Raw genomic sequence first — 25263 nt, forward strand, 5'->3', positions numbered from 1 at the left:
TAGGCAAAAAAAGAAATTGAAATCACTTGATGTATTTCATTCATTGATATATATATGTTATGATTTTGCACTTAAAAAATTTGATTTGCTTGTTCATGTCCTTTGTCTGTATTTCTACTAAACTTGTAAGAGCTCATTTATTATATGTAGGTCTTAATACTATGTTATACAGGTAAAATATTTTCCCCAGATTTTTCTTTACTTGTTAGCTGTGTGTATGATGTATATGTTATTTTTCTATACTGATGTATCATACCTATGTATCTTTAATTTTTATGATTTTTTTAGACAAATGCAAAATAATCCTCATTCTTTCATGATTTTATTTTTAACATATCTTTAATATAAGAGGAATTTGTTTTGATGTGTAGTGTGGGGTAGGAATCTAACTTTATATTTTTTCCAAATGGACTTCTCTGTTATCTAACCCTTTGAGTGGTCCATCATCTCCCTACTGATTTGAAGCAGTATCTTTATTATATACAAAATTATTATACATATGTGCTTGTGTCTAATTTTGGACTTTGTATTCAGTTCCTGGGAAGCAGCCTTTGAAGTGGAGCTTGCACACAGGACATGTCTAGCAGAGTGCCCCTGGCGACGCCACCTGAAGGGGGTGAAGGAAGCAGGGTCAGGGAGGAGCAGGAGCTGAACTGCAGTGCAGCAGAGGCCTCAGCCAGCTGGAGCCTGGGTGGCCTTGCAGGGTTGTCCTACCTTTCTATCCTTCCCTATTGACCAGCCAGTCATTGGATGCCTGTTGCCCTTGGGAAGGGAGTGTGACCTTGAGTGAGGTGAGGCTTTTCAGCTGAGAGCTGTCAGCACTTACCCTCCCGGCAGCTGGGAAATGTGCACCTGAACCTGCAGGGAGCCCTGGGTGCCTTCTGCTGCCTCTGCGGCAGCTGCGTGGATCCATCTGGCTGTTCCTGTGCCAGTTGCATGTTATTTTTATTATTGTAAGCAGTAAGTTTTATTGTCTGTTAGGACATTCTCTTCAGTTGTCTCCTTTTCCTTACACTTGCAGATAAATTGGAAACACTTGGGATTTTAACTGGATTATTTTATATTTATGAATTAATTTGAAGAATTCATATCTTTAAAAATTAGGTCTATTAAGAAGACATGGGGGAAGTGGACTTGGTCCAATGGATAGGGCGTCTGCCTACCACATGGGAGGTCCGTGGTTCAAACCCCCGGCCTCCTTGACCCACGTGGAGCTGGCCCATGCGCAGTGCTGATGTGCACAAGGAGTGCCGTACCATGCAGGGGTGTCCCTGCGTAGGGGAGCCCCACACGCAAGGAGTGCGCCCCGTAAGGAGAGCCACCCAGTGTGAAAGAAAGTGCAGCCTGCCCAAGAATGGCACTGCACACATGGAGAACTGACACAACAAGATGATGCAACAAAAAGAAACACGGATTCCCCCTGCCACTGATAAGGATAGAAGCGGTCACAGAAGAACACTCAGTGAATTGACACAGAGAGCAGACAACTGAGAAGGCAGGAGAAAGGGGAGAGAAATTAAAAAAAAAAAAGACGACATGGTGTCTCTGCTCAAATTTTTTGAGGTCCTTTAGAGTTTTACAGTTTTATTTTAATTTTTTATAGGTTTTTAAAAATTTATATCTTGTACAACTCTTACTAGTAAGTTTCATTTCCACCCATGGAAGAACAAAACTGACTGGTGAAGAATCTGTGTGGGGGATTCTGAGGATCATTTTACTAGATTTAAGGGAGTCAAGTATATGGTACCGTAAAAGCAAGTTTGATAATTTCCAAAATATCTCAGATATTCTGTTAATGAAAACTTTGAGGATAATATATTTTCTTAGGATGTCTCTATTTTTTTTTTGTTCCAATAGGTAATCTTAGCCAGCTGGTACCGCATTTATACCAAAATAATGGACTTGATTGGTATCCAAACCAAGATATGTTGGACGGTTACCAGAGGAGAAGGACTCAGTCCTATTGAAAGCTGTGAAGGCAAGTGTCTTTCTGTGAAACCATCCAGTTACCTCCAGCAGAGCAATCAGCTACCCCAAACTTAGTGGTATAAAACCACAACTGTCTCATTATGCTGACAGATTCTGAGAGTCAGGAACTGGGACAGGGCACAGAGGGGCTGGTCGCCCTCTCCCCTGTGTGATATCAGGGGCCTCCACCAGTAAGACTTGACTAACTGGAAAGGCTGGAGTTAGGCGGAGGCTTCCTCACTTAGGTCTGGCTCTTGGGCTGGGATGACATCAGGGCTGAGTTCAGCTGAAGCTGTCCTCTGGGGCTGACATGTGGCCTTTTGCTGTGACCTGGGCTGTTTGATAGTGTGGTGCCTCAGGGTAGTCGGGCGTCACACTTAGCTGGAAACTGCGTGGCCTCTTGTGACCTAGCCTGGGAAGTCAGAGTGACGCTCTGCCATTGCAGTTGAAGGTGCGTCCAGATTACAAAGCGGGGGGCAGAGACCTCACATCTTTGCAGAGAAAGTGCAGAGAATTTCTTTGTTTTAAAACTACTGCTGCTACTACGCTATTCCCATCTATGTTCTGCTGTCACCTTGTGCTTACATATGGGAACCAACACAACCATTTAATAGATCTGCTGTTTTTCATAGTAAGCACATTTTAAAACGAATTTCTAGATATGTAATTTATCGTTAGTAATATGTTTTTTTTGTTTCTAAAGGATTGGGAGATCCTGCTTGCTTTTATGTTGCTGTAATTTTTATTTTAAATGGACTAATGATGGCATTATTCTTCATATATGGCACATATTTAAGGTAAGACAATTCATTGAGAATATTTTAGTGCATGTTTATAAGATGGCATAATGTAATGGAAATAAGGAGAGAATCACTGGTAAACTTAGTTCAGTTTTATAACTGTCACATGCCTAAAAATATTTCCTTGTGGATATAAAATTAGTTCCCATTTGAGTATTTCACCATCTGCTTGGAAAACCAAACTTAAAATAATTTTAGAGGTGTAAATGAGCATGGTGAGGATAATTCGTAAATTTTAAGGGGTCATAGGCATTTGAGCATGGGTATATAAATTGTTCACTTAAAATATGAAGGAAGGGACCTCTCATTATCAAATTGTGCTAATGGCTCTTACTTTACAAATGTTACAGAAGTGTATTCTCTGTAGATATTTAATATCTATCCTGATTTACTTCACAATTGAGCAAATTCTTAAAACTCAAAAGACTGACAAAATCACAGGGTTTTTATGTTTGTTTCTTCTTTTTTTTCCAATTTACCATATTATATATTTGTTCAAACTATTTTACCTTGAGATTACCTTTAGAATTTTTTTTTATAATATACTTTTTAATTAAAAAAAACTTAGATTGCATAAATGTTGCATTAAAAATATGGGAGATTCCCATATGCTCTGCTCCTTACCCCTCTCACATTTTCCCACATTAACAACTCCTTCATTAGTATGGTACATTTGTTACAAGTGATGAACATATCTTGGAACATTGCCACTAAGTGTTGATTATAGTTTACATTGTAGTTTACACTCTCTTGAACAGTTTTGTAAGTTATGACAAGATATATAATGGCCTTTATCTGTCATTGCAATGTCATTTAGGCCAATTCTCAAGTCCCGAAAATGCCTTATATTACACCTGTTTTTCTCTCTCCCTCCCCTTAGAACCTCCAGTGGCCACTGCCTCCACATTAATCATAACAGTTCTTCCATTGCTAGAATCACAATAAGTCTATAGTAGAATAACAGTAAGTCTATTCTAGTCTATCATTCATTCCCCAATCTTGAGGATTCTGGGATGGTGATGCCCACTCTGCATCTAATTGAGAGGTAGCTTACATCCCATGGGGCAGATGGATGGGACTCTCTTGCTTGCAGTTGCAGATTCTTTCTGTTCCTTGGGATGGTCATTGTCCATCATCATCATCTTGTTAGTTATCCTGGGTGAGTCCAATGAACTGGAAAGTAGGTGTTGCAATGCTGTTGAGATTCAGGGCACAGCTAGCTTATGGAAAGCCCAAAGATTTAAGTCTTTTTGACATACACCCATCAACTCTAGTACTAACTATAGGTTCAAGTAGAAGGGGCAGAAGAGCCGTGTGTAGGGAAACCACAACTGAGTCCAACTCTGTTACACTGGGGAGCATAAATTCCTAAGTAGGGCCCACTGGCAGGGCACCGAACTCCTCAGCTGTCTGCCCTGCATTTAGTGTTTGGATGTCTGCAGAGCCCTCAGGAGTAGAATTTTCTTCCTTACTGCTTACTGCCCCACAGAAATACAGGCATATGTGTATGATTTTCAATTTTGGATAATAAGTTTGAGTCTCTTTTAATCCCATTATCTTTTTTGCTTTGGAAATGTGGCATTTTCAGTTCATTATCTTCCTAGCTCAATGTTTGAGTACATAGCAGTTACTTGATAAATATTTGTCATATGAGGAAGTTATTAGGAGATCAATTTAAAATATATTTGCATTTGGATTTAGGACCCTTTGATGCTAATATATCTGATTTAAGTCTAAGAATGTTCTTTTACTTTAATTATTTAATTGGGAGAGACTTAAATGAAATCTTTTGATTAAAAGGTGATGTGAAAGGTCTTGCTTTTGGAACGAGACCCACAGAAATAGCTAAAGGAATATGATAATCAGAAAAGGAGGCTGACTTGAGGGAAAGTGGACCAGTGTGTCTGATCACAAAGAGCCAAAGGTAGAAAAACATGGTGAGATATATTCATTTTGTTCAGTACTGCCCATCTGTCTTATGGAGGGACAGGATTATGAGCTGAGCTAATAGCTCATGGGACCCTGGACTTTCACCTGTCCTCAGAGTCAGGCAGGGACTTACTCCAGGGCAGTGTTTGTCAAACTTGCAGTGTGACCCATAAGGGGTTTTAAAATCAGTCTAATAGGTTGGGCACAGTAATTTGTTTTACATGAAAAAGAAAAGAATGTAAATGAAAATAAGAGAGTGTTCCATATTTAATAAGGATAGGTATTATTTAGAGAAACTTGTGCTTGTTGTTTGTTGTATATATGTACATATGTATGTGTGCTGAGTTGTGGTATAAAGTCTATTTCTTGCTGTAGTTTTAGTAAGGAAAAAAGTCTTGTCAAGCACTGCTGAAGATAGCTTAAAGGAGCCCCTTTCCTCAGAGCATTTGGATCTTTCCAGACAGCTGCCTCTGCTTCTCCCAGCTCCAGGGAGAAGCTTGTTTCATCTCTGCCTGCTTTTCTACATTGTGCCTCAGCAGGCCCCTTGTTGCACCCAGCAGGTGGTCTGCTGTGGCACTTTTCTTAGTTACTGGTGATTTCAAAGGTGGTATGCATTTCATTTTTCCTGCTCTCTCTTTGCCATGCTTTTGTGGGTTTTTCTCATCCCTGACTACTCTCTTTAGTCCTATCCAAAGGCCTTGTAAACTCAAGGTTCTTGCCAACAGCACCTGTTCCCCAGTGAGTTTCCAATTCTTATGCATTAGGGAACCACTTGTTTCATGGATGCTTGAGGGCAGATGTTTTACTTTAATAGCGATTCTGGTTTATATTATGTTGAATCAAGTCTTCTATCATTTTTTTATTGCATTTTTAAATGTTTTTGACATGAAATATTTTTAGAGGATGCAAATTACTAGTTAGTTCTTAATGTTTTCTTCCTTAATGGTTAGTTTAGTAGTCACCCATCAAATTTTATAAGGGTGGGCATTTTAGTTTCTTGTTGATAAAATAAATACCATGCAGTGGATTGGCTTACAGAATTTTATTGGCTCACAGTTTCAGAAGCTAGAAGGCTTGCTTGTTCCCAGGTTCAGCGTCTTCTGGCTGCTGCAATTTTGGGGGTTCCTTGGCTTTTCTGTCATGTGACAGTGCACTTGGTGGCATTTTCTCCTTTTTCTTCCAGGTTCTGTTGACTTCCAGCTTCTGGCTGCTCCCTGTGACTTCTTTTTCTATGTCCAATTTCTTTGCTTATAAGGACTTCAGTCCTATTGGATTAAGAGCCACCCTCATTCAGTTTAGGTACACCATATCTAGTAATGAAGGCAAAGGTCCTATTTACACATGGATTCACACCAACAGGACCAGGGCTTGGTGTGGAGTGAATTGCTTTATGGTACGTCATAGGAACACAGGCTCAGGCCTTTCAGCAGATGACCAGGTAGTTACTTACACAGCACAGAGGGTCCAAAAGAGCAGGGGGAAAGAGATCCCATCATGGTCAGCTCCCCGGGGAGGCCAACTGCTCAGATCAGGGTCTGTGGATGGTGGCTCCGCATGCCCCTGCTTTGTGTTGGAGAAGAGGGATGCCTGTGCTGCCTGAGAACTGGGTATTTCTACAGCTTAGCGGGAGGGGACCCTGCCATTGAGCAGAAAGCGTGTATCAAGCAACCTTTGTGCTGAGTTGCCGCCCTGATAAGTAACTGGGGCTGCTTGCTTCTGGTTTTGGTTTTGAGATAAGGTCAGACTGTCCCATTAGACCTACCATCTCCATCAGGCTGCAGAATGGAAACATAGAGAAACATCTGCACATAGTACAGCAAGAGGGGAAAAGGAGGGGCATAGATAAGGGTTGGGACGTCCTCTCGGTGTGTCTGTGACTTCCTCAGCAGCTTCGACCTGAACGTGCTTTTAGTGGAGGGCACTATCCAATCCCCAACGACTGGGTAAAGCTGCAGCCTTCTTAAAGTGTAGGTTAAGAACAAAAGAAGATGGGAAGTGGACTTGGCTCAAGGGATAGAGCGTCCGCCTACCACATGGGAGGTCCACGGTTCAAACCCCGGGCCTCCTTGACCCGTGAGGAGCTGGCCATGCGCACTGCTGATGCACTCAAGGAGTGCCGTGCCATGCCCGTGTAGGGCAGCCCCACACTCAAGGAGTGCGCCCTGTAAGGAGAGCTGCCCAGGGCAAAAGAAAGTTCAGTCTGCCCAGGAGCAGTGTTACACACACGGAGAGCTGACGCAGCAAGATGACAGGACAAAAAGGAGACACAGATTCCTGGTGCCGCTGACAAGAATAGAAGCGGACACAGAAGAACACACAGTGAATGGACACAGAGAGCAGACAACTGGCGCCGTGGCAGAAGGGGAGAGAAATAAATAAAAATCTTTAAAAAAAAAAAAAAAGAGTAATATCTAAAATTGCCTTTAGGATCTTACTATAAATTTTATTATGTATTGAGAAATAAAAATTGAATTTATCTAAGTACCTGCAGATTAAGTGTAACATTTTAAATTCAGAAGTATGTTTATTTTCAAATAGACATAGTTTTTCAGACGATAAGCCAGTCCTTTCACCAGTTATGGAAGTAGTAGGGAAAATAGAAAAACAGAAAAATGGTGAAATGGAACCCATCTACCCAGCTCTGACTTGAGTTGATGGAGTGAGATGTGTTTTGCAAATACTACCTACTTAAGATTTACCACTTATTCTGGAATTTTAAGTCTTTTAGCATTTCTTTAAAAGAAAAAAATTGTTGGCAGTTATTTTATTTTTTTAAAAAGCTATATTGGTAATTCATAGTTAGACACATTTTGTGGCAATGGTTTAAAGTAGACTTATGCTATTATAGACTTATTGCTATTCTAGCAATGGAGGAACTTATATCATTGATATAAAGGCAATGGCCACCAGAGGTTCTGAGGAGGGAGAGGGAAGAATAGATGTAAGATGCGGGCATTTTTAGGACATTGGAATTGTCCTACATGGCATTGCAGTGATGGATACAGGCCATTATACACTTTGTCAAAACCTATAAAGTGGTGGGAGGCAGATTGTAAACTACAATGTAAACTATATTCCATGGTTAATAGCAATGCTTCAGTATGTGCTCATCAATTTGTAACAAATGTACCACACTAATGAAAAATGTTGTTAATGTGGGAAAGTGTTGGATTGGGAGGTGGTGGGCTATTTGGGAATCTCCTATATATATATGTTTTTTAAAAAATATTCTTATTTTTCTTTTTAAAAACATAGATCACACAAAATGTTACATTAAAAAATATCAGAGGTTCCCATATACCCCACTCCCCACCCCTGCCCCACTCCGCCCACATCAACAACCTCTTTTATCAGTGTGGCACATTCATTGCATTTGATGAATACATTTTGGAGCACTGCTGCACCACCATGGATTATAGTTTACGTTGTAGTTTACACTCTCCCCCAGTCTGTTCAGTGGGTTTTGGCAGGATATACAATGTCCTGCATCTGTCCCTGCAATATCATTTAGGACAACTCCAAGTTGTGAAAATGCCCCCATATCACACTTCTTCTTCCTTCTCCCTGCCCTCAGTAACTTCCGTGGCCACTGTCTCCTCATCAATGATATTTTTTATATAACATTCATGTAATCTAAAGCTTCTTTAAAAATGACAAAAACAAACATTAAAAAAAATAGGATATATTTCTAAACCACAGAGTAATAGTGTCTAGAGGAGAGTTTCTTAAGACACTGTGTTTAAGTCTCTAATCTGTAGGGAGGAAGGAACATAAGAGAGTAGTTAGAAAGCAGTTAGGAACTTCCCCATAACTTCTTTTGTGCAAAATTCAGATATGCCTTGGAAATGAAATTTTCTTACTGATACCTGCCAAAAGTTTTTCTTATTATACCCCAATGACAGATGTCAAGCAGATAATTCTAAATCTATCATTCTTCGCAGTTTCATTTGATTTTAGTAGTAGTCTAGAATTTGGCATTATCTCTAGTTAGGTCAGTATGCATTGTTGAATGAGAGAAGATTGGATGGCATAATTTAGCTATTAATTACCCTCAGGTGGTGGTGTGCTAGTAAATGTTTAACAGCTATTTTTCTGGGAAAAATATATACATGTGTTCATTTATTATACATTTTACTGATATGAAGGTAGTGTAAAAGTAATAGTGTTTCTAAATAGTTTTGTTTTGGGCATGGGGTGGGGGGGAGATTTGTGCACTGGAAATACCCTGTTTCTCTCAAGGGAAAGGGGACTTGCAGTACTAGGTTACAGAAGCCAGCTGAAATCCCGGGGCGTACAACAAAGCATTCAGGCCTCATGGATACTGAAACTGGGGATTTGCAAGCCCTTAGTAACCAAGGAGGCCCACCCTTTCCCTATGTCTCTCTGCCCCTCCAGTTCCTCCTAAGTCTGCATGTGTGTGCACTTGCCTGCATCTCCGCTTTAGTCCCCGAGACAGCTGTAGTCCCTGTACTTGGTTTTAGTCATGCTGCCTAGCCTGGCTTTGGAATTGAAACAAAGTTCAAACCAACCTTGTCCTTTGAGGGTGAGTACTTAGATTAGTGGAAAAGCAATTTTGGACAGAATTAGTCATGAAAAAAGAGGAACTGTCTCACTGGAAGAAGTGTTTTCGCCTGAAGCCTCTTTCGACTCTTTTGGTGTTGCAGCTGATGCCTACCTGTGCTGCCAGCTGTTCTTTAGGTGTTGCTTTTCTTGTCTTTATTCCTTGGTTCCTCCCATCTGCCAGGAATTTGTTCATCTGCTAACTTTTTTGACCCCTCGGAGGACAAAAATGCAGCAAAACCTCTTTAATTGGACTATGCCTTGGGCTGTGCTTCTCACCCCCATCTCCTCTCTAAAAGTCCCCTGCATTCTGTTGCTGTGTTCCTGTCTTGCCATAGCTCAGCACATGTGTTGCGTCTTTGTTCCCATGGGCCTCCACCACCACCATTCTCCTTTTGTGGTGGTCACTGGTCACCAGGCCATTATTTTGTTTGTTTTTAATCTTGGGATCTGAAACGGTGCATAAAGCCATGCACGGTTTCTGCCAACCCTAAGTATACTCTGGATTTGTCTATTTATCTTTTAGTGTCTCTTTTTAGTTCTCCCACTGATGACTGCTGCCACCATCTTTAGAGTTCCTGCACCCCTCCTTAAAATTGCAGCAGAAGGATGGACAAAAATTTCTTTCCCATCTTTCTTGAGACAGGGTGACTAGGACAGATTCATAAAAGCACTCCAGTTTGAGTGTGATTTTTCCATCTTGTAATAATTAGCTTCTTTGAGCCCTTTACCTTTTCCAGCATCCTATAGTGGTTAAAGGGGGATTCTCTGGGCATCCTCGTAGGAAGAACTTAGAGTGATTGTCAGGTCTTTATTTTATCTTTTATATATATAAAAATATAATGTAACAAAGGTCTTTCATTTTAGGATTGTAATGGGGAGGTGACATGTTAGATCAGGTTAAATGAAACGGATGATTATAGAAGAAATTTAAGAAGTGATTGTATAGGAAGGAGTTAGGAGGCATTGCCCTCTATTAGAGGATGGCATAAGGCAATGTTTGCAAATAACATGGAAGAATCACTGGCTTCAGAAAATATTTTGATTGAATGAAGTAAATGAGCTAATAAACTACTGAAAGAAAACTTAGCTCATGGTTGTCAGATACGAAAGGCACAATAATAAAATGTCATTGTTTATCATATGCTTTCCAGCACTTACCAGTGTAGGAAATATATGTCCAATGGATTCAATGTTTACCTAAGACTTTGTATACTGAAAAAATACACATATAGTTAATTTCCTCAGGGTTCTGAGGTTGCTAGAATTTGGCTGTTCTTAGGCTAACACTTACTAACTGCATTCTTTTAGTTTGGTATGTAGTAGTTTTTCTTTCTAATATTGCTGTTTATCAGAATTTTGTTTACCTATTTTTTTAGTTCTCCTAACATGTGGTTTTGTAACATTCTAATGGTTTCCTCATCAGGTACTTTTTCTTAGAATAATTTTGTTGACACATTAACCACAAATTGGAATGAAAGGTAATATCATGTGTGGCATTTCTGTTTCTGTGAATGTCATTTTGCGATTTGACATCTCTCCTTGTTTCATCATCCTCCATGCAGAACTGTGCCTGGGAATCCATAGTTTCGAATGGCTGGAGTGTTTGTAGTTGTTTCAGTCTGTGTTTTTTTTTCAAAGTTTCTATCCCAACAGTTTTCAAGCCAAAGTTAGTAAAATAATAAAATTTTTATTTTACTTCTTAGTGATGAATAAAAAACATGTTTTAATGTTATATGGAACATTTTAATGGTTTTTTTCCCTCATAACTATTTGTCTCACAGATATCAAACATGTCCCCAAGTAAGTTTATTGAACAACTTATTTAATGTGCTCTACAAATGGGTATTTAACTTATTAGTATGTTCTTAGAATTAATTTTTTTTGTGTATACATACATGCCTTTTGGTGTTAATTGATTTTTTTTTTTGATAAAACACAGAAGTCTCTTGCATGTCTGTGTCTACCCCTACCTATCCTTATGTCTGTGGCAGGGGTGCTTAACAAGGCATCCCTGAGCTTCAATTGAAATTCAAGAAAAACATTTTTCTTGTGGGGACATGTTGGTGTGGGTGTGATGTATTTATTAAGAAATACACAGTATATAAATAAAATAAAATATATATATAGACCAAAAAATAAAAGAAATGCACAGTATAATATGGGCTTAGTAAGGGGTTCATGGTTTTCACCTGACTAGCAGAGAGGTTTGTAGAACAAAAAAGGTCTAGAGGAAATCACTTTCAATCCCTTTGAAACCTCAATTCTGACTTGAAAACCAGTAGTCCATATTTATTTTATTATGACCATATAAATGCTGCATACTGCTGAGTCAGGTACTGTCAGTGGTTGTTTATTTGGTAACTTTTGATTTTTCCTATCAAAACATTAACAATTGCCTAATATTTTGTTTTCCTTGGTTTTCTGTATACAGATTATTAATTTCTCTCCAACTCTACAAATGATAAAACACTGCTTTTATACCTCACCAAATGTATAAAATCTGTAATTTCAATTCCTGTCCCTTCCCCCACTCACCTGTGACATAGCTCCTAACACACTCTGTCCACTCATTTAAAAAACTATATGGATTTTTCTCTAGGTTTGCTACAAAGCTGTTGTCCTGGGACTTTGGTTTGCCACCATTGTGGGAATTCCCTTATTTTCTCTTGTGTTGGATTCTTTGTTAAATCCTATATTGGCCTTTCTTTGGGGTATTCCTGTTTTGAGAATCATATCCTCAGGTAGTTTCCAAGAAAGAGGACATGGAGATAATTAAAAATACACACACACACACACACACATACCTTGTAAGCCTGAGCATTTATTTTGCTTTCACACTTGATTATTGGTTTGACTAGTTGTAGAATTATATTTTTCCTTAGACTTCTGAAGCCTTTGCTCCACTGATTTCAAGATTCAGTGTGGCTCTTCAAAAGTCTGGTCTATTCTGCTATCCATTTCTTTTTTATGTGCTTTGTTGTTTTCTCTGGAAGCTTTTATCAACTTTGTAACCTTAGTTTCCTAAAAGGTCACAGTGAGATAGATATTGTTTCATTCTTTTCACTGGGCACTCTGTGGCACTATCAGTTTGGACACTTAGAGTCTTCAGTTCTGGGGAAAACTTGTTCCAGTTTTACTTCTTTGAGTCTTCACTTTTTTTGTGTTCTCTCTTTTTCAAAATCCTACTGTTTGGATATTGGAACTCCTAAATTGAAATCTAATTTTCTTAGCTTTTTTCCTCTCCCTTATTTTATCTGTCAAATGTCTTAGGACATTTTCTCTGAGAGTCCCTTTATTTGTTTGTTTATTTATTTTAAAGATTTATTTTTTATTTATTTCTCTCCCCTCCCCCCCCAGTTGTCTGCTCTCTGTGTCCATTCACTGTGCGTTCTTCTGTGACTGCTTCTATCCTTATCAGCAGCATCGGGAATCTGTGTTTCTTTTGTTGCGTCACCTTGTTGTGTCAGCTCTCCATGTGTGCTGCTCCATTCCTGGGCAGGCTGCACTTTCTTTTGTGCTGGGTAGCTCTCCTTATGGGGCACACTCCTTGTGTATGGGGCTCCCCTATGCGGGGGACACCCCTGTGTGGCAGGGCACTCCTTGCGTGCATCAGCACTGCGCATGGGCCAGCTCCACACGGGTCAAGGAGGCCCGGGGTTTGAATTGCAGACCTCCCATGTAGTAGGTGGATGCCCTATCCATTGGGCCAAAGTCCATTTCCCCCTTTACTTTAAATTCTAGCCCTCCTGAAGAATTTTGAGCTTGAAAATTTCTTCTGCCTCTTGCATTGGCTCTGTTACTCCAGGTCCCATGCTGTCTTTTTGTCCTGTTTGAATTTACATTGGTCTTTGTGTTTTACATTGTTAGCTTTCTGAAAGCCTGGTGTTAATTACCTCGACATTTATATTTGTGAATGAGGTGGCTTGAAAAAGCCAGTTAGAGGGTTGTAGAGTAGATGGGACTTGCTGACCAGTGGATTTTATTATAGAATGATCAGATTGTGAGTCATCTTTTTGAGGGAATACCCAGACTCCTTCCATCTTATTCCTCTATCCTTTCCTAGCTTCAGCAGCATCTGCATATACCCAGCAGACAGGAGAAGAGAAAATTGAGAGGGTACATCCAATTCTAACCACCTCGGTACAGGAATGACACCAGTACCAGTTCTCTTATCCACCCCAAGTGTGTGTGGATATGTCTTTGTAAATGTGAGGGCCTGAGGACGTACTCACTGTCAAGGTCTAGTAGTCCCTGTCCCCTTTCTATTCCCTCTTTTGCACTGAAGGAGTTCTTTTTATTTTTTTAATTTTTTATTGTAATTAAAACTTAAGATTTCTCATCTTAACCACTGTCAAGAATACAATTCAGGTATAATTACATTCACACTATCTTGTTACCATCACCAACATCCATTACCCAAACCTTTTCATCACTTCAAACAGAAACTGTCCACCCACTAAGCAATAAGTCACCCCTTTTCTCTGGTAATCTGTAAACTACTGTCCATCTCTAGGAATTTGCTTTATTTTATTTAAGCTAGATTATATAATATTTGTCTTTGTGTGTCTGTCTTATTTCACTCAATATTATGTCTTCAGGGTTTATCCACGTATAGTATATGTTGTTGCATGTATCAGAACTTCATTCCTCTTTACAGCAGAGTAATATTCCATTGTGTATACATACCACATTTTATCTAGTCATCTCTTGATACACAAATGGGTTGCTTCTGCCTTTTGGCAATTGTGAATAATGCTGCTACAAACACTGGTGTACAAATACTTGAGTCCCTGCTTTCAATTCTTTTGGATATATATCAGGAAATGAGATTGCTGGGTCACAGGTAATTTGACCTATTGAAGAACTGCCAATATAATTTCCACAGTGGCTGTATCATTTTACAATTCCATCAACAATTGTATAAGGATTCCAATTTCTCTGCAACCTCACCAACATTTCTTATTTTATTTTATTTTTTTAAATAATAATCAGTGGGTGGGAAGTGGTATCTCGTTGTGGTTTTATTTCCATTTCCCTGATGACCAGTGAGGTTGAGTAGCTTTTTGTGTGCTCATTGGCCATTTGTGTAGTTTCTTTGGAGAAATGTCTGTTCAAGTCCTCTGCCCAGGGTTGTTTGTCTTTTTGTTGTTTAGTTTTAGTAATTAAAAAAAAAATTCTGGATATTAAACCCTTATCAGATATGTGACTGACAATTATTTTCTCCCATCTGTGGGTTGTCTTTTCACCTTCTTGTTAAAGTCCTTTGACACAAAAATTTCAAATTTTTAAGAAGTCAGTTTTACCTGTTTTTCCTTTTGTTACCCAGGCTTTTGGTGTCATATCTCAGAAATCTTTACCAAATTCAGGGTTAGGAAGGTTCCCCACTATGTTTTCTGAGAATTTTATATTTTTAGCTCCTTTGTTTAGGTCCTTGATTCACTTAGAGTTAATTTTGTATATGGTGTGAAGTGGGGATCCAGTTTCTTTCTTTTACATGTGGATATCTGGTTTTCTCAGTATCATTTTTGGAGGAGACCATTCTTCCCAAATTAATGTACATGGTACCCTTGTCAAAAATCAGTTGGCTTTAGCTGTTTGGGTTTGTTTCTGATCTCTCAATTCTGTTCTACTGGCCTGTAAGTCTATTTTTATAAGGTAGCTTTTGATAACCCTTCCCTTCCCAAATGCAGAACTTTTTAATCTGTCTGCCTATCACTGCTGTATGGCCACTCTGATGTGTCTCTGATCTCCTCCTTGTCTCTTTGAATTTTTAGTTTTCTCTGCTTATCTCTGGTCAGTTCTCCATTGCCTCTGAGCTTTTTGAAAAAAGCCTGGTCATCCTTTTATAGACATAGCTAAGCAATCAGGAAATGCCTTTTCTTTCATATAATGAACCAACCGTAGTGCACAATGAATTCGTCTTTTGATTTGCTCTTCTTTTTTTTTTTTCTGTCATTTGGTGGTTCAGAGTTCTTTGATACCAGAGAAAAATGTTTTAAGCTACTTTATTTTTAGATACAGTTGATTCCCATTATTTGCAGTTGTTATGTTCTATAAAGTTACTGCGGACATTGAGTTAGCAAATACTGAACCATTGCTCCTAGGGGAAATACAGCCTTAGGTTCTCAGAGGCTCTGTCACATCATTATCATCAACTAGTCAATCTATAACATGGTTTTATGTGTATTTTTTTTTAAAAGCCACCTTATTTAATATATATTTTGTTGAGTCATTAACATTGAATTCATAGCTAACGTTACTATAACTCACCATCACAGCCTTCTTGGACTTATGAACACTAGACAGCACTTCACTGTGTTTGGGGGTCATTTTAAACAGCAAAATCACAACAAAAAGTACAAAAGTGCAAAATTCTTGGCACCATCCGTACTGTGAAAAAAACACTTTATAGCAAGAGCTGAAAAAAATGCAGAGTGTTGGCATGTTCAACCTTGGCTGGGAGTGTGTATGCTTTGGGCAACTCAAATTTCTCTCCATTCTGTGCATGTTCATGAGTGACTGTGCAAATGTTTGTGAGAATTGATTTCAGGGTTACAAATAAACTGTAGGGAGTAGGTAAAATTTCAAATATGAAATCTGCAGTTCTCAGGGCCTAGAAGATTAGACTGTGTAACAAAGACTGTAGGAAGTGGATGTGGCTCAACTGATAGAGCGTCCGTCTACCATATGGAGGGTCCAGGGTTTGATCTCTAGGGCCTCCTGACCCATGTGGTAAGCTGGCCCTCGCGCAGTGCTGTGGCATGCAAGGATTGCCCTGCCATGCAGGGTCGTCCTCATGTAGGGGAGCCCCACCCACAAGGAGCATGCCTCGCAAGGTGAGCCACCCCACATGAAAAAAACGCAGCCTGCCCAGGAGCGGTGCCACACATATGGAGAGCTGACACAGCAAGATGAAGCAACAAAAAAGAGCCAGTTTTCCCAGTGCCGCTTGATAATGCAAGCAAACAAAGAAGAAAACACAGTGAATGGACACAGAGAGCAGACAAGCAGGGGAGGGAAGGGGAGAGAAATAAAAAAATAAAAAACAAAGACTGTTTTAAATTTCTTTAAAAATGCAAAGTACAAAAAATGTGTTGGCTTTTATAGAAGTGATTTATTTGGGGCAAGAGCTTACAGTTCCAAGGCCATAAAAAGTCTAACTCATTGCACTGTCAGAGGTGCTTTCTCGCCAAAGTTAGCTGCCACGTGGTGAAGCAAGATCTCTGCCGGTGTGCGCCTTTCTGCAGCTGTAGGCAAATCTGGCATAGGGCTTGTCTCTTCCTGGGCCTCCTCTCATTCCCGGTGGCTCTTCCCGAGTTCAGCTGTAAGCCACCAGGCACATGGCTCATGTCTGCCTGGGCCTCACCTCTGCGAGCCTCTTGGGGTGTCTCTCCTTACAGCTCAGCTGTGGGCAAAACTGCAGTCCTTTTTCTCATTTCAGAATCAAATATGGTGGCAAGCCATTATGTATTGTCAAAATCTATAAAATTGTGTGGGGGTAAAGTGTAAACTATAAAGTAAATATAGTATTAGCTTAGTGCAGTGCCTCAATATGTGTTCTTCATTTGTAACAAATGTACCACACTAATGAAAGACATTAATGTGGGAAAGTGTAGGATTGGGAGGGGGTGGGGTACATGGGAATCCCCCCCCTTTTTTTTTTAAGATTATTTATTTCTCTCCCCTTCCCCCCTCCCCTACCCCAGTTGTCTGTTTTCTGTCTATTTGCTGTGTCGTCTTTGTCCGCTTCTGTTGTTGTCAGCAGCACCAGAAATCTGTGTTTCTTTTCATTGCGTCATCTTGTTGTGTCAGCTCTCCTTGTGTGTGGCACCATTCCTGGGCAGGCTGCACTTTCTTTCACCCTGGGCAGCTTTCCTTACGGGGCGCACTCCTTGCACGTGGGGCTCCCCTACGCAGGGACTCCCCTGCGTGGCACGGCACTCCTTGCACGCATCAGCACTGCGCATGGGTCAGCTGCACACGGGTCAGCGAGGCCCGGGGTTTGAACCGCGGACCACCCATGTGGTAGATGGACGCCTTAACCACTGGGCCAAGTCCGCCGCCGTAATCCCCATATATTTTTTTTTTTTAAATATACATTTTATTTTAATGAATTAAGTACAAATCAGGATTATTTGCATAATTCCTATCAACCTACCTATAAACAATGTTAAACAGAACAAAAACTATAAAATGACAGTAAGTATAACTCATTGGTATTTTTAAGACTTTTCCTTTCTGATCTCCAGACTAAAATACACATTCATAGATGAATAAAAATGAGGACTTTAAAATTATGAAATAGCAAAGCTTATGAGTCATAACATGCAAAACAGACAGAAACAAATAATTTATGTTTGTAAAAATAATTTAAAAATTAAGATGTAACATTTGTGCAATTTAAAGTTTTAAAAAAATGTATGGTGGCTTCCTTTATTTTCTCTGTGTCTTTGTTTATATCAGACCCAGCCAGAGGACGGCGACCCAAGCTTCACTGATGTAGTCCAATCAAAAGCCCTAAAACAATCTTATTGAGTCATCTAATCAAAAATCCTCAACTGAATTTAAATGCAATCAAAGGGTATCATACCGTAGGAGTAGATTAGTTTAAAAACATATTTTTTTCTCTCTTTGGGATTCATAAAATAAATTCAGACTGCCACATCCCCTTTTCTATCCTGAAGTAAATATTCATGGTTAGTATACCTATTTTCTACTCTCTCTTATTGTGATCCAACTCAAGTTACCTATGAAGTGACTCAAAATATTTTAGACCATATAGAATAGCTTTTTATATCAGTTCTTCTCCCTCAGCACCCTCTTGTGATGAGGAAAAATTGCATTTCTTATGCCAATTTTGCTTCCATTGTTTTATTTGACATTTTCTTGTTCTTATAGTATGAAAAATCAAGCGTTTACTGTTTATACAAGTTGGATTTCTGGCAAAAAGTGTGGCTTACAGGGGTGTGAATTATACCAGCTCTAAACTTTTCCAGCTATATCTCTTTTTGAATAGTCTGTTACATTGGCCTACTAGCACATCTTTAATCAGATTCATTTGGTTTAACAGTTGTGTATGAATATTTAAAAGATAGGTATTTCTTTTCAGTATGCACAAATTGATGAAAGTTATTGGTTAAAAACACTGGCATCTTCTCTCCAAAGCCTGTCCCTTTGTATGTCTCCATTCTCAGTTGACTGACCCTTCCAACCACCCTGTATATTGCCCAAACTTGAGCCCTAGGAGATATCCATGACTTTGCCCTTTCCTTACCTTTGAAGTCCAATTAGAAATGAATATTCAATTGATTTCTTTCTTAAGAATGTCTCTGGGTTCTTCCACTTCTGTCTTTGCAGTTGCCATCAGCCCACTAACCTTCAGCACTGCTAACTGAGCTTGCCTCAGCCCAGCCGCTGGTCTTGTCCCTCAGCAGGCTATTTTTCACACTGCAGTCAGTGTGACCTGTTGTTTTAAGAACTGTGAGAAGGACAGTACAACTGGAGCACAAGAGTTTGGGGTTGGCAGAAGAGTAGTGGAAGAGGAATCTAGAGGTGTAAGCAGGGGCATTTAGACATGTTTAGGGGTTCGGATTTAATCCTAGAGCAATGGGATGCCAATGAAGGATTTGGTGGAGGGGTCCACATGATTGGATTTATTTATATCAAAGATTATACTAGCTGTGGTATGGAGAATGGACTGTAGAGGAGGTGAACCTGGAAAGAAGGAGGCATTTAGGAGGCTATTAACAGTTGTCCAGGTGCAGGATTGTGGCCTGAACTAGTATATTGAGTGGGATAGAGAGAAGTGGACATATTTTGAGATATTTAGGAGGCAGAGTTCATAAGGCTCTTTGATTGATGAGTGTTTTTGCTGTCTTTTTTTTTTTTTTTTTTTTTTAATTTTATGTCAGCAAAGATTTTCACATTAGTGTAATTTTCTCCAGTGGTGCTTAGCAGAAAGTCAAGTGAGGATGGAGAACACCTCTGAATTATGGGGCATGAGAAGGAGTGTTGGGAGATGCCAGTTGTGAAGAGGGAAAGTGTGAGAAATGACATCAAAGGGAGCAGGGTTTTACTAAGGATCCAGGAGCAATGCCTGGAGGTGACAAAAGAGGAGCTACTGGCCTCCCCACTGGGCTCAAAGCGATGGAGGAGCATGAAGGAACAGCTAGGGAGAAGGTTCCAGGGAAGCACTGTGACAGAGGAGAGCCAGATTTTAAGGCAGGAGAAGGAGGCATGTGGGCAGAGTCTGGGGGTAAAGGGCGTAGGTAGTGGTTCACCATGGAATGAAAGTTCCAGATGGCCAGTGGAAAGATCAAGCAGTGTGGTGGTTGGATCATAACAGAAGCCACTGAGCTCATGGCACAGAAGACAAATGAGAGTCCATGTCTTGGGCAGGGACCAAGGGTGACGAAGGAACGAGGTATGGTGTGCTTCCAAGAAATGAAATGTCAGCAGTCATTTGCCTCTATGGTATTTATGTGTTAATTCACTCCGCAGATATGTTTTGAGTCTGCCATAGCCAAGCTCAGTGTTAGGCACTGTGGCAGCCAATCTAGTAAATAAAATATTCTCTTTCTTTCCTATGGGAGACAAAGGGGGGAGTTCTGAGGCATTCATTAGTTGCTAGAAACAGACTGGAGAGAACGAAGACAAGAAGAAGACTTCTCTCTCACCCTTTCTTTTTTTCCCCCTCTCTCACCCTTTCTGCTTCTCATTCTGGTTCCTCATCTTGACTCTCCAGTGCCCTCCTTAGCACACCAGGGAGGCCCCATGCACATGTGTAGGGAAAGAGTGTTGGCGTTGAACCAGGCCTGCCTGGCCTTTCTTCATCTGCCTAGAAAGATGATGAAACTTAAAATCTTCAACTTGAGACTGGAGATTCTCTGAAATCAATTATTAATATTTCCAGTCATTCAATCATTTTCTCCCTAAGCATTTACAAAACAAGAAAACTCATTCTAAACAGTACTTTTCAAGAATGACAGAAACTGTTGAAGAATTACTTAATATTTAACTTAATTTTTTAATTATCTTAAAGTCAATAGATCACACAAAAATACAGTTTTGAGTTAACTATTTTTTCCCTCTTTGAGCTTTGCATGTGCCACCATTCTGTAAGCAGAGGTGAACACTCTCGGTGATGAATGCTGCCCTCCAACATTTGATGACTGGTTTTGATTCCTTATAATTTCGGGGATGTAGGAAAGAAGAGAATTATAGAATTGTTAAGCTTTGGGTCTGGAAAGAATTTTTAATCTTTTAAATTCTTACCACCTTATTTATTTTGTATCTAAGGAAATCACAAGGCTCAAGAGGTGGATGAGATGTAGGAATAAATGTTGTCTATGTTTAGCAAGCTTAGAATGTTTGAAAACTTGCAAAATAGGAACTTTCATATTTCCTAACAGTTGGTGGTAGGTAATATTACAGAAGAGCCCTTTTCTTTTTAACCACTAGGGAATGCTGAAATATCAACTGATCAACTGTAATGGGAAAAAATGTAAACAGTTCTAGGTATTATGATTTCTTCATCTTTTCTGTTTAGCAAAATAAAATGACCTATGTGGTAGTCTCTGAGTTGGGGAGGAGGGTTAGATAGGAGGAAGAGATGTATCAAAAATCACATAATTTAATAATGAATATAACTCAGAGTATCCCTTGTAGATAAGCAAATTGATTCTGTCCTCCTAGCTTGTACAAGGCACAAAAGCTACCAGAAAGTCTCTCTCTCTGATTCACTAAACAAAGCTGAGTTTATATTTGTGGAAGATGCTGGACCATGGTCTGTACTCTGGTAGTTTGGTGAAAAGAAAATTTTTCTGCATTGCTTCTGCCTTCAGGAAAGTGGCCAACCTCAGAGACCCACTGGTTGTCTGGAAAGTGAGTGAGTGTGTAAGGCAGGAAACCGAGCCTTCCTTTCTCTCCCTCCCTCCATCCAGATCCCTGTCTTTTAAAAACTGAATTCCCAAAGTGTCCCCCTCCCTATCTATTTTTTTTTTTTTTTTTTAAGATTTTCTCTGTTTCTCCCCATACCCTCATTGTGTGTGTGTTGGTGTGTCTGTATTTGTGAGCTGGTCTTTTTAGGAGGCACTGGAACTGACCCCAGGACCTCCAATGTGGGAGGGAGTCACCTAAATGCTTGAGCCACCTCTGCCCTCTGCTTTGTTATGTTTCTCATTATGTTTTTCCTTGTGTCTCTTGTTGTGTCATCTTATTGTGTCAGCTTGCCACGGCTGCGCACTGCGTTAGCTCGCTGTCTTCCTCTTCGTCTTTAGGAGGCACTGGGAACCAAACCTGAGACCTACCGTGTGGTAGACAGGAGTTCACTCACTTGAGCCACATTTGCTCCCCGCCATCCCCATCTACTCTTATGTTCTAGGACATCTTGATTATATTGAAGGGTTTGCAGTAAAATGCTCCAAGGACATAAGAAAATAACATTTCCTATGTGGTCAAAATTTGATCTCCCCCCCCATCCCCATCTACTCTTATGTTCTAGGACATCTTGATTATATTGAAGGGTTTGCAGTAAAATGCTCCAAGGACATAAGAAAATAACATTTCCTGTGTGGTCAAAATTTGATATAGATTTATAAAATTGAGCTTGTTGATTGTCTCATTCATATCCTTGATATGTTTCTTTACTTGAGATTATGTGACCTCTCACATTCTATAAGTGTTAACATACTGCACTGTGATTATAGTTTTACCAGGTGCTCCATGTATTTCTCAAAGTTTCAATTTTAGTTACTTGATTTCTATATTGTTCATTTAAATTTTTATTTAAAGAAATTCAATTAGAATTGAATAAATGTAGACATACTATATAACTGGATGGCCAGGTTTTCATCATTCAAGTGAAAATCCCACATTAATATATAAACTTAATGCCATTCTAATCTAAAGCTCAACAGAGTTTTATGGGGGGTAGGAGTGGAGAGGGGGAACTGGTGAACATGATATTATACATAAGAATAAGTTGGTGGTTATTACCTAAAAGAATCTTGAAAAATAGTTAGGGGTAGAGGAACATTCCTTAACATGTATTAATATATATTGTAATGCTATAGTGATAAAAATAGGATCATAAAAATTGCACCATTAAATCAGTTGACTCGAACAGAATAGTATAGTATTGTAAGAAATTAATATATGATTGTGCTTGTTTGCCAGGGCTGCTGTAACAAATACTGCACACTAGTTGGCTTAAATAACAGGAATGTATGGTCTCATAGTTTTAGAGGCCACAAGTCCAGAATCAAGGTGTATTAGTCAGGGTTCTCTGAAGAAACAGAATCAACAAGGGATATCCGTCAACAGTATGTTATTCTGTAAGAGTCTCTCATGCAGCCGTGGGGATGCACAAGTCCAGGTTCCACAGGCAGGCTGCAACCAGGGGCTGCAATGAACGTCCAGTGAAGGTTCTTGACAAGTTCTGGGAGATGTTGGCAATCCAAAGATGAGCTGAGGTATTCTCTCTCAATGCTGGAATCACTTTCCCTTTTAAGGCATTAAACTGATTGTGTTAAGTGTCACTCATTCTGATGGCAATCTCCCTGACTGATGTAATTATGACCAGCTATCTATGATTTACCATTGCAGTAAAGTCAATGGTGACTAAAGTCCAAAATGCCCTTGTATTACAGTTAGTGCAGTGCTTGCTTGACCAAATAACTGGACACAATTACCTGGCTGAGTTGACACAATAGCCTAACCATCACACAAGGCATCGGCAGGCCATGCTTTCCCTGAAGTCCGTGGCATTCTACTGGTGGGTTGCTGACATTCGCTCTTTGCCTCTGTCACATGGTGATCTGTCTCCTTTTGTCTCCCCTCTGGTTTCTCCTATCATGTCCATATTTCCTTTGCTTTTAAGAACTCCAGTCATATTGAATCAAGGCCCACCCTATTTCAGTTTGACCTCATTTTAATAGGATCTTCAAAGATCCTATTTATGAATGAGTTCATAGCCACAGGACCAGGGGTTAGGCTTGAACATGTCATTGTGAGGGACATGACCCAATTTATCACAATAATAAAAGCTGAATTTCAGTTCACTGGGAAGAGGAATGTTTATTGATAAATGGTATTAACATAATTGGCTATTTCAAAGACAACAGAATTAGGATTCTGTCTCATACTGTAGTCACAAAGATTTCTTTGGTGAAAGATGTATAATATAATGATATTCTAATAAATTTTGGAGAATATATAACCTTGAGATGGAGAAGGCCTATTCCATTCATAGACAAGGCAGGGAAAATAGAAGATATAAAGGAAAATATCAACATAATTTAATTGCATACATTTAAAAATTTCTTTATGGCAGAATATACTATGTAATTTCAAAAGGCATTGTAACATACATGATATTCAAAGAATTAATATCCCTATTCTTTAAGTAAACATGATCTAGTACAAAAATGGACAAGAATATGGAAGGCAATTTACAGATGAGGAACTGCATAATGGCCTAAGAAACACTAAAATGATGCTCTGTTCTAGTAGGCTGGGAAGTTCATATAAAAATAACAGTAAGAAAAGCTTTCACTCATCCAATGGGCAAAATTTAAAAGATCTAAGCACATCAGATACTGGGGAAGTGATAGAGAAATGGACCCCCTCGTGTGCTGTCAGCAGGGCTGTGGACTAGGATATAGGATTTGCTGGAAGAGTAATCTGACCCATTAGGACATTAAGTGTTTATATTTTTGACTAGGCAGCCTTACAGTTATGTCTATCCTATAGAAATAAAAGTACTAGTATTTATATGTAAAGGATGCTTACTTTAGTGTATTTTATTATAGCAAAAATTGGAAAATAGCTGTATGTTCAAAAACAGGTTAGGGGCTAAACCAATTCCAATATATTTGTACCCTGCAATATTTTACATCCAATGAAAAGAATGCCTTAGGTATGTAGACTGATTAGGAAGAATCTTTATGGTAGATTGTCAATTTTCAGAAGGATGTTAATAGTATGATCACATTAAAAACCTATGTATTTGTATGGCTTTGGAGAAAGCTTTGAAAGCATGGACACATGCTTGGGGATAGGATTGGGGGGAGAGTGGCAAGGGGAAACCATTGCTTCCCCTCCCCTTTCTTTTTATAGAGCTCTGTACTTTTGTCTTGTTAGAGTAAGTTCAAAATACTAAAAAGTTTTTTTTAAAAATAAGAAACCTTAATTCTCTCTCGCCCTCTGTCTAATCACTTGCAATGAAGGCTGAGGGCTGCCTGTTTGCTTTTCTTTTGAGGGAAGATGTCTTGTACCTTCCTTTGCCTTCCCACCAGAGCGGGAACCCTGCGCACTCTGGGGCTTCTGTCAGCCCCAAGCACCAGCTCTTCCTCCTCCACAGCCGCCTCTCCAGGGCCTGTACTTTCTGGCTCTTTTTATGCCTGTCTTATTTCCATGAGCCATCTCTTCAGCCACTTTCTGACCAATATCCTCAGTTTCTTTGTCTATTTATACTTCATTTGTACCAGTCTTGGTTGAAAACTGGTGGAGAAAAACTACACAAGCCTATGATTAGTGCCCCTGAAAATTCCTGCTCTCCAACCTGAAGTTTTGGTCCCTTAAAGAGAGCTTAACACCCTTTTGTTTCCCCCATTACTACCTCTCTTTCACATACACCCCCCACCCTCTGTCTGTCCTCTAACCTTTATTGCTGCCACCTCTTTTCTTTAACAGCAGGGGCTGTGCCTCTTTTGCAGAGAAAATGGAAACTCCACAAACTACTTGCCACTAAATATGCAAATTTCCATCCTCTTTTGCTAAGACTGACCAGCTGCCTGGGATCCCAACCCTGCTTACTTCCTTTTGGGGGGCCATATCTGTGCTCCTTAGATATCTCCTCGTTTTTTCCTCATTCATACATCTGGAAGAGTAAACATATTGACCTACAGTACCTGCTCTATGCAGGTGTCTGTTAGCCTCTCTGTGTTACACAAACAGTTGTTAGATGAATAGAAAGAAGGAGGGATATTTGGGTAAAATAATG

The 25263-nt window shown here is 39.6% G+C and overlaps 1 protein-coding gene across 1 annotated transcript in view; it reads left to right on the forward strand.

Annotated features, from left to right (window-relative positions):
• Positions 1–25263, forward strand: part of DPY19L1 (dpy-19 like C-mannosyltransferase 1) — a 121676-nt gene that overhangs the window by 24492 nt on the left and 71921 nt on the right. The window contains 2 exon segments of the mRNA XM_058296783.2: positions 1858–1978; positions 2672–2765. Coding sequence (XP_058152766.1) covers positions 1858–1978; positions 2672–2765 — 215 coding nt within the window.

The sequence above is a fragment of the Dasypus novemcinctus genome, chromosome 5 (genome assembly GCF_030445035.2).
Source record: "Dasypus novemcinctus isolate mDasNov1 chromosome 5, mDasNov1.1.hap2, whole genome shotgun sequence".
Lineage (NCBI taxonomy): Eukaryota > Metazoa > Chordata > Mammalia > Cingulata > Dasypodidae > Dasypus > Dasypus novemcinctus.